General features: G+C 32.1%; 1 protein-coding gene across 1 annotated transcript; it reads left to right on the plus strand.

Annotated features, from left to right (window-relative positions):
* Nucleotides 1–5434: 5434 nt before the first annotated feature.
* ccl33.3 (chemokine (C-C motif) ligand 33, duplicate 3) lies at nt 5435–6510 on the plus strand. Its single transcript, XM_039648120.2, has 3 exons — nt 5435–5569; nt 5997–6111; nt 6253–6510. The coding sequence occupies exons 1-3, from the start codon at nt 5500–5502 to the stop codon at nt 6317–6319; spliced, it is 252 nt and encodes an 83-aa protein (XP_039504054.2). The 5' UTR covers nt 5435–5499; the 3' UTR covers nt 6320–6510.
* The last annotated feature ends 2757 nt before the right edge of the window (nt 6511–9267 follow it).

Below are 9267 nucleotides of genomic sequence, written 5' to 3' on the forward strand. Positions count from 1 at the left end.
TTCACAGGATTATACTGTTTTTCTCAACAGTTTCTTACTGTATAATCTATGTACAGTAAGTTACAGTAGATTTAGTTGTTTTCACAGTATTAAATTGTTTTTTCAACAGTTATGTACTGTGCACACAGTTGACAGTATGTTACTGTAGAATTTCAATGCATTCTGGGAAATTATCAGTTACTGTTAATCTAAATACAGCAGTGCAAATTGACCGCGAAAAACACCACACGCAGTTCCAGGGGTAAAATTGATAGCCTACTAATGTTATTCTTACATTTAAAATAAAAATGTAGCACTGGTTGACCATTAACAGTCATAATTTATGACATAATTTATGTCAGTGGGGTGTGCATGAGAGCATATTTGACTTTGGAAGAGTTTCTCTGTCGTGTCAGTGGTGCTGCTGTCTTTTCTGCCGACCTGGAACTTCTTCATCTGGTAAGTAATAATTCTTATAATGTGTACGGATTCTAGCTAATAACTTTAAAGTTTTTAGAATAGCTGACCACGATTTCTACATTCAATTTAATCTATTCTAGACATTTTAATATAATATGTATATGATAGGCTACTCTTCAATGTAGCCATTTCGGGGCATGTTACTGTAAATTCAAATACATTAGTACGAAATGACCGCGAAAAATAACCACAACCAGCTGCCATTTTATGAAGAACTCTTCAGTTCCCTTCTCTCTGTAAGAACGCGCAGGCCGTGCATCGCGTCGCTGTCGGCAACGTTTTCGCCATCTGGTTAGTAATTCATATTTTTATAAAAACCATACGTAGCCTACGTTAACAGATTAACGTTAAAAAGAAGTGGCCGCGGAATGTTCTATAAGCCAGTCAGACGCGGATTTCTTTCATCTTGATAGCCTAACTTACTTGATTAAATATGTGATTTTATTAACATATATTTCATATGTAACCTCTTATAAGGTCAAAATGGTCTAATCATTTTGTTATTTACCACGTTAAGTCGGTGAAAGTGCCTGCACGTTCATTATTTTATAACTTATAGGGGTTAGGAATTGAAAATCGATAAATGTATCCTGAAATCGGATATCCAAGGTTAGGATTCGGATTTATTGTTATAAAATTAAAGTGTCAATTCCTCTTATTGATTTTTTCACGCTTTTTTTCGTGTAAATCCTGACCTGGCGTTCTGCCATTTAACGTTAACGTTAACTTACCTCAGTGATAACTGGACCACGGAAAGCGCCCAGGTGTATTTTTGTCCAAAATACAAAGCTATGTGTGACATTTACTGTATTGGCTATAATATCATTGTTTTTTGTTTTTTTAAACTATGTGTAAACTGACATGTCATTTGAAGGGAACGATGCCTTGTCACGCGTTTTTTAAGTCATGTATCACACAAGCAAGATTTAACCTACGTTTTCACGTGATCGTAAATGAATTGATGTTGAGTTATGTTTCAGCTTGCGTTGCATTCAAAAGAAAAGAGTGGACGATAAAGATGAGTTATCTTTAGCCGTTCTTGGCATAATTATTTCAGCTGTTGACACATCAGTCTCACGGTCGAACAGCACAGAGAGTAATGAAGATTCTCTCAGTAATATGATCCTCTTAACTACGGTAAATCAACTTGGACAAACATAATGATAATACAAACGCATCCTCCATAGCCTATACTTTAGTGCCCTCTTGTGGCATAAACATATGCACAACACTGAACAGTATAGCATTGCATTATATTACACAGCATACAACTGAGGACATAATGAACATACTTTAACAATTGATTTTAAACAACAGTCCAACAAACAAGATTCTAGTATTAAGTGAATTACACTTTAGACATCATTTTGTCTGTTTTTGCTGTTTAGCCAAAACAACAACAACAAAAACGTACTGTATTTTAACTGTCTTGTCTGTTCTCCTTTTCCACAGGTGTGAGCTGTGCATGTTAAGAAGACCCCTATCCATCTTGACGACCGATGAATTGTAAATCTAATCTAATTTAATTATTCTATTTATCTAACTACTACTACTATACCTTGGTCCAGTACTGACCCACTGAGAACATTTTAAACAGATTATTATCCATCTGTGAATTTTGTCTATCTGCAAGTTGTTAAGAATTGTTGTGTGAAAATAAACGTTGTTGTACAGTTTAAGGTTTAATTGCATAAAAGCTTGGATAGAAAACTTCCTATTGCAAAAGTTAGAACATAAGTCTGCATATAAATGATTATTAATACCGTAATGCAAGTTTTTCATGGCACATGTGCATGATGAGGTTGTTGTGTTTAGTTTTTTTTTTTTAAAGGACACTGGATAACTTGTCATTTTGTAATACTCATCTGGATTGGTGGTTTACTTGTCAAAGCTAGTTTATATGTGTCTCCCAGCCCTGCAAATCTGGTCCCTTAGATAGAAAGCAGCCAAAACCCCTTTAAAATCAGACACTGACCAGTTAGACAGTCTATCTCAAACCAATAGACAATCTTAGACTAGTTTAAGCTGTTTTACCCCAGCAGGGAGTGGGTGGATGAGTTGTTATGAACTATCTTTCTAATAGATTGATCAGATAGCACCCCTTTAATCTTTTCTATTTTACCTCTTCATGATAATTTTTGCATGTATTTATGCATAATTGTTCATGATTGTCATGCATGATTTTTATTGTATTATATTACATTTTTATTATTAATGTATTTAATTGTATTAATGTATTTAAATGTATATTATAAATGCACTAATGTGTTTGAAAATACACAATAAACCTTGTGCAGTTAAAGCTTCAATTGTTCTTTTTTCTATTTCCCATTAACAGTTAAAATAATATTTCTACGGATTTTCTACAGGTTACACAGTAGCACTATAAAATAAATACAATAACATTACATACTATACAGTATTACTAAAAAATTAACAGTGTAATTCTGTACTTTAATATGGTAAGAAATTACAGTAAAATAATGTTATTTAATTTGCAGTATGCTTAACAGTACTGTTGTTAGTGTTACGGTAATTTTACTGTTAAATGAAATACAGCAAGTACTGGATAATTGTTGCCAGTAAGTTACTGTTAATTTGACAAGAAATTTTTTACAGTGTTGTGTCTGTTCCAGTGAACTAAAAGTTCCGCTCTGCTCCTCTGGTGAAAACTAATTAAACTAATTCTTATTTGAGTGGAATATGTATTTACAAGATTAATTTAGACTAGGTGGATTAGCCTTTACACTTTGATTGTATGTACTTTAAGAGAGCATTGTATTAAATAGTCAAAGCTGAAAAACCTGGAAGAGAGAGTTAAGTCTCTAAACCATGTGTGTGTGACTAATAAGAGTAAAATCACATTCTACACTGTATTACTAAGCTGTTAAAAGACAAAATGAGTCACACTTAGCATATCAATGTTTCTTATCACTTATTAGGGCAATTAAATATGTCACACCCTTTGTGCTAGTTCTTTTTTCTGCTGAATTAGTCATGATAAATGAGTAAATTTAGCAGGACTAGGCTAAATGTAATATTCTAATTAATTATCAAATACTTCTATATGAAAATATTTCTAAAAACAAACAGACATGCACAGTTTGTGAGCTTATGAGTGATACGGATATACATATTCACACATTTACACATCCTAGTACAATATTTGCATATATGCGAATGAGGCTACATATCGTAAAAAAAAACCACAGGCCAAAAGTGCTGAACTAGATCATTATCAGGCTGCGCAGATGCTTGCTGAGATGCATCACCTTTATCTTACAACTTAACATGACTTTGAAAGGTTTGGAGAGAATGGCCATATGTAAAGAGTATCACTAAAGAGAGATTTAAAACAGAGATTTATTAAGACTGAAGATTTTCTTAAAAGAAATTTAAAAACTCATATGGACAGATTGGAATGCAAACCAAAAAAAAAAAAAAGATCTAAGTGGAAAAAACCTCACATCAATGTTAGACAGAACGTAGATGTCACAGTTTGATAATGAGAGCAGAAAGGGGCTTTCTTTTTTTTGGTTTAGACTTTGTTCCACAAATAACGGCACGAAATAAGCCACTAAAAAAAGAGAGATAAAACTTGTGTGGGATCTTAATAAAATAAAATAGATAAAAAGATTAAATACAATATAAGCAATCTGATAATCATCTAAATAAATGAAATATTATGTATAGAAAATAAATATTAGAATTTCATTTAATTAAAATTTATTATAATAATGTTTAAATAACGTTTAAAATGAAATCATAATTTGTTCTTTAATTAGTAGGCCTATTATTAGCAACATGTCAATGATTAATTAGTACACATCATATTTAGATAATAAATAATTATATTTAAACATGACTATGAATATTCATATTTGAACCTCCATAATGCCATGAAACGGATGCATATTCCACTTTTAAAAAAATCCCCCTATTTCAACTTAAAAAATTAAGTTATGTTCTACAGTATCTATTTTTTTAAATACAAGGCAGTCTGATAACCATCCAAATAAATCAAATATTATGTAGAAAATAAATATTAGAATTGTACTTCATTTAAACTTATTAGCAGTATAAGAATAATAATCATGTTTAAACTGTTCAAAATTAAATCAGAATTTGTTCTTTAATTATTAATTATTAGCAACATGTCAATTATCAAATAGTACACATCAAATTTATATAATAAATAATTGAGTTTATACATGAATATATATTCATATTTGAATCTGAAACATTCATCCATATTCATTGTAAAAAAAATCCCCCTATTTCAACTTAAAAATTTAAGTTCAGTTCCACCTTAATTTTTTTTTATTGAATCAGCTTGTTTATATACCATTTGAACTTAAAATATATTAAACTGACTCGAGTTTAATATCATATAACTTATTCAATAAAATTTGAAATTGCTTAAATGATTTTGATGAGTTGATCTTATCACTTTTTGGTATGAATTAACTATTGATCTGAAAGTTATCACAAAGAATTATAATTATTTACTTCAACACGTTTCCATATAGTTTAATATTTGCTCATTGAAAATAAATGCAGTGGGGTTTAAACCTTTTTTCCTACGCAAATGCTGACGAGTGGAAAAAGTCGCATCATGAATTTACCACATAAGCCCATAGAGGAATTATAGTCTTTGTTTGGACATAAAGGAATGTTAAAAAGTAAAACAAATAAATAAAACAAGTAGGCCTATGACTCTTTCTTTTAATGAGCATCAGCAAAAAAAAAAAACTGTACAGTCTGAAGATGAGTATCATTGCTGTAAACTTGTGACACCAGCATTTTATCACCTCACAATCTCTTCTTGCAAAAAGCAGAAAGCCAAAAGCAAATGTGATTATCCGTGTAGGCTTTGAAGAAGAGGTGGGGGCTGCAATACATGTCCTTATCTAACCACACATCTGACTATCTATATCTTGCATCACTATCGAAAGCATTTAAAAATGCGAAGCAGAGAATAATTGTCTCAGACATCTACAACTATTATCAAGCTTCCAGATCAACTGCAGATCAGAAACCATGAGGGCAACTTCTCTGTGTTTGGTGTTTGGACTGGTCCTGCTGATGGCTTGGACCTCTGAGGCTCAGCGTAAGTTCTCTTGAAGAATAGTTTTGCTCTTGAATAAATTATCATATATATGGACATATAGGCTATTGTAATTGCACATAAATATAAAGTGATATTTCATGCTTGAAATTGATCGGATTAGAAACAAAATAATTGTACAGTAGCCTATATTTTGCAAGTTCCTCGTTGAACTGTGTTCTCAAGTTTTGAATATATATATATATATATATATATATATATATATATACACACATGAATGAAACCCAGAAACCAATATGCTGCTGACCTGAAGATTTTGTAAATTAACATAAAGAACTAAAGTACTTTTATTTTGAAGGACGTATTTCAACACATTACTATTTAATGTATTTTGAACAGGTTTAAATATGGTTAATCTCTCCTAAAACAAATATATATGTATATATTTATAATTTTATCTCATCAACAGCTCGTGCTCCAGTACCTGAGAGGTGTTGCTTCGATTTTATCGACTTCCAAATACCAGGCAAAAAGATTATGAGAGCTTTGAGGACAAGTTCACATTGTCCTATCCCAGGCGTTGTGTAAGTAGGCATTTAACTCTAAAATATAGGCTAGAATTTAGAAAAAAATGTCACATGCTCACTTTAAAATGATAAAAAAAATTATTTTGCGTTTGCTAGCAATGACAAAAACATTGAATATGCACTTTTTTTTCTCCTTAGGGTAACGACACCTAGAACCGAATTCTGTGTGAAACCAGACGAGCCTTGGATAAAGAAGATGCTGTAATGGGGCAGCAGGAACAGAAATGGAAACGCAACATCATTCTACACAAAATAATACTGTTATTGCTTCATACAACTGTACTTTCTTATTATTTTTTTGTATCTCCTGATCAATAGCTACTGCAAGATGAAAGTTAAACCTGTTGTCATTTCACGCTCTATCTATACAAATGAAAATTAAAATGAACAGAGATACCTGGTGTCAGACTCACTTTGTGTTATATCCATATCGGCCTACAAAATAGAGCAAAAATAGTGAAAAAGACAGAATGACTCTCATTAGCATAACAGCTTACGTTTAATATTGTAGTTAGGCGGAAAGAGTAACAGACAAATATATGAAAAATAACAACAACCGGAAGTAACAGGGCTGCAAATAAAGAAACACGGTTGCGTAAATAAACACTACAAAAGGAGTGTGTGATCAGGTATAGCCAACAATAGGTATCTTTGTTGCCCTTTCTATAAAGTAAGATATATTTTTAAAATATAATGAACTCTAGACCAGCCCCAATAACTGAAATGCCAAGTCTCAACAAATGAAATGAAACAAACTCTCAGTTTATCTTAAGTAATGCATTTTCGTATAAGTACAACATACCACATTCAACCAGAATATTCGAGTACTATTGTAGGTCCAGGAAACTCAGTAGAGGAAGGGGTTAAAATCATATCAGTGTTTATCAAACCTCAGATCAGTTTTTATGTAACTTCAAACCAGACAATATTTAAAATATGAAGCAAATGTGACTCTCTCAGACAACTCCAAAAACTCTTCAAAGACTGCAGATAAACTTACGATCAGAAACCATGAGATATCTTGTGTTTATCTGGGGGTCTGGACGGTCCTGCTAATGGCCTGGACTTCTGAGGCGGTTCTCTTGGAGGGTTGATTAGATGTTTTTGGGTGTACACAACTTGAACACAGTTGTTCTGCAGAAATCCCTCTGTTCGAGTAAAATCAGTTGTTTTCTGAAGATCAATGTTGTTTTTATCTCACCAACAGCACAAGCTTCTCCAATCTCTAAAAGGTGTTGCTTCAGTTTTATAGACTTACAAAATTCCACACAACATAATGTTTTATTGTGTTTCGTCACAGCAATTTAAACAACCTTTTTCCCCTCAGGGTTTCAACATTTAAAGGAAACTTTTGTGTGAAACCAGATGCGGCTTGGGAAAGCAGAGAAATGTGAGCTTTGTCATTGAAAATGCAATGTTTGTATCCAAAATAACTTTAAGAACCATCCCCTTTCTTACTAAATACATTTTTGTTCTGTCTCATTAACAGGGGTGGTGTGACAGAACTGTCCAAATTTCATCCAGGCAACCCAAGACCCGAGGCCTTTGCAAATGCCCATGCCAGTAAACGACCCCAAACACCGACCCTGACGCAGAAAACAGTGGAGATGGAGATGATTTCACATTTTTGTAAGTTCTCTTCTCCAAATAGGCTACATAGGTCAGAAAATAGTGAAATGCTACAAAGAATCATTTAAATACTGTTCTGCTGTTTTAGGAAGAGCATTGTTGTTGTTTTTTGGTATAGGCTAATTGCTGTAAGTACTACTAAAACTCAATAAAATATAGCCTACAGTACATTTAAAACTTTTCCATGCCACAAAAATTAAGTGAATTAATTTGTGAAGACTAATTCATTGTCTGCATTTAATTCTAAAAAGATTTAAAATAATGAATGTGTTCATCTTAAAGTCCCCCTCAAGCTTTTAATGACGTTTATGTGTGGTGTTTTTAATATGCTTGAAGACAAACCATGTACAAATACATAAGTCAACACCACAAACTATCTTGCAACCAATCAGAACGTGTGATTTTCAACAAGTGGATCTCCGAGTGAGTGGAGGTCGGGTTAATTTACATATTCATAGAACTGCATATACTAAATGAGGCAAGGGTAGTTACTTTTATAATATATTTTAGTAACATTTTAAGGCATGAAGACATTTTTTTTTTCATTTTGGTGATCAAAGATGAATTACAAGGGACACAATTATTGACTACAGGGGGGTTTAAATGATAGAAAAATGTACAGAAAAATAAAAATGTTACATTTGCTTATATTTGACTTCCTCTTTAATATTTTGAGATATTAGGCATATATATATATATATATATATATATATATATATATATATATATATATATATATATATATATGAAGAGTTCAGATGCAAAAGCCTAAGTGCCATTTGAAATTTTCTTCTAGAATGATCATTTTTATCAAGCTTGTATATTTAAGTTCAGTAATTTCACTTAAATGGCAATGATAATTACCTATTAATTGTTATTTAAATGAAATTACTGAACTTAAATATACAAGTTTGATAAAAATCATCATTAAAGAAAAAAATTTCAAATGGCATTTAGAGGCTTTTGCATCTGAACTCTTCATATATATATATATATATACATATAGAATTGTCAGAACAAATATTGATAAGACAAGACAAGACAACCATCATCAGCATACCATCTCGAGTTTAATAATGTACAGTTAGGCAGAAAGAATAACAGATGAAGATAACAATTGGAGATTGAAAATCGTATACATGTACAAAAAATTATAAGAAAACAAACATGTCTAGAGCCATGTTCAGGTCTACTATTAAAAAAAAGTGTAGTGGTTAAAGAAAAGAGTTTTCCTTTTTTCCAAAATACTGTTCTACTAAAAACCAAACATGTACTTCAGAGCATCTGTGTGGTTTAGCGATCCACGACAGGAAGAACTGAGTGTTCGAACTTGCATAATGACAAACCTGCAAAATATATAATAGTGTGTGAACACATGAGGCATACAGGGACTCTTTGCAATGGTCGTGCACGTTGCGGTCTATACGCTGTTTGGCATGTGATAGAGCCTGCGTGCCGTCAATCTAAACTATCCAACAGAAACAAAGAGCGCTTCGATTCTTATCAACATTTGGAATGTAAAGT

The sequence above is a fragment of the Pimephales promelas genome, chromosome 25 (assembly GCF_988280905.1).
Source record: "Pimephales promelas chromosome 25, fPimPro1.hap1.1, whole genome shotgun sequence".
Lineage (NCBI taxonomy): Eukaryota > Metazoa > Chordata > Actinopteri > Cypriniformes > Leuciscidae > Pimephales > Pimephales promelas.

Coding starts and splice junctions, on each gene's coding strand:
- ccl33.3 (XM_039648120.2), top strand. CDS start 5,500: ATGAGGGCAACTTCTCTGTGTTTGGTGTTTGGACTGGTCCTGCTGATG. Junction 5,570..5,996: donor TTGGACCTCTGAGGCTCAGC/GTAAGTTCTCTT, acceptor TCTCATCAACAG/CTCGTGCTCCAGTACCTGAG. Junction 6,112..6,252: donor TGTCCTATCCCAGGCGTTGT/GTAAGTAGGCAT, acceptor TTTTCTCCTTAG/GGTAACGACACCTAGAACCG.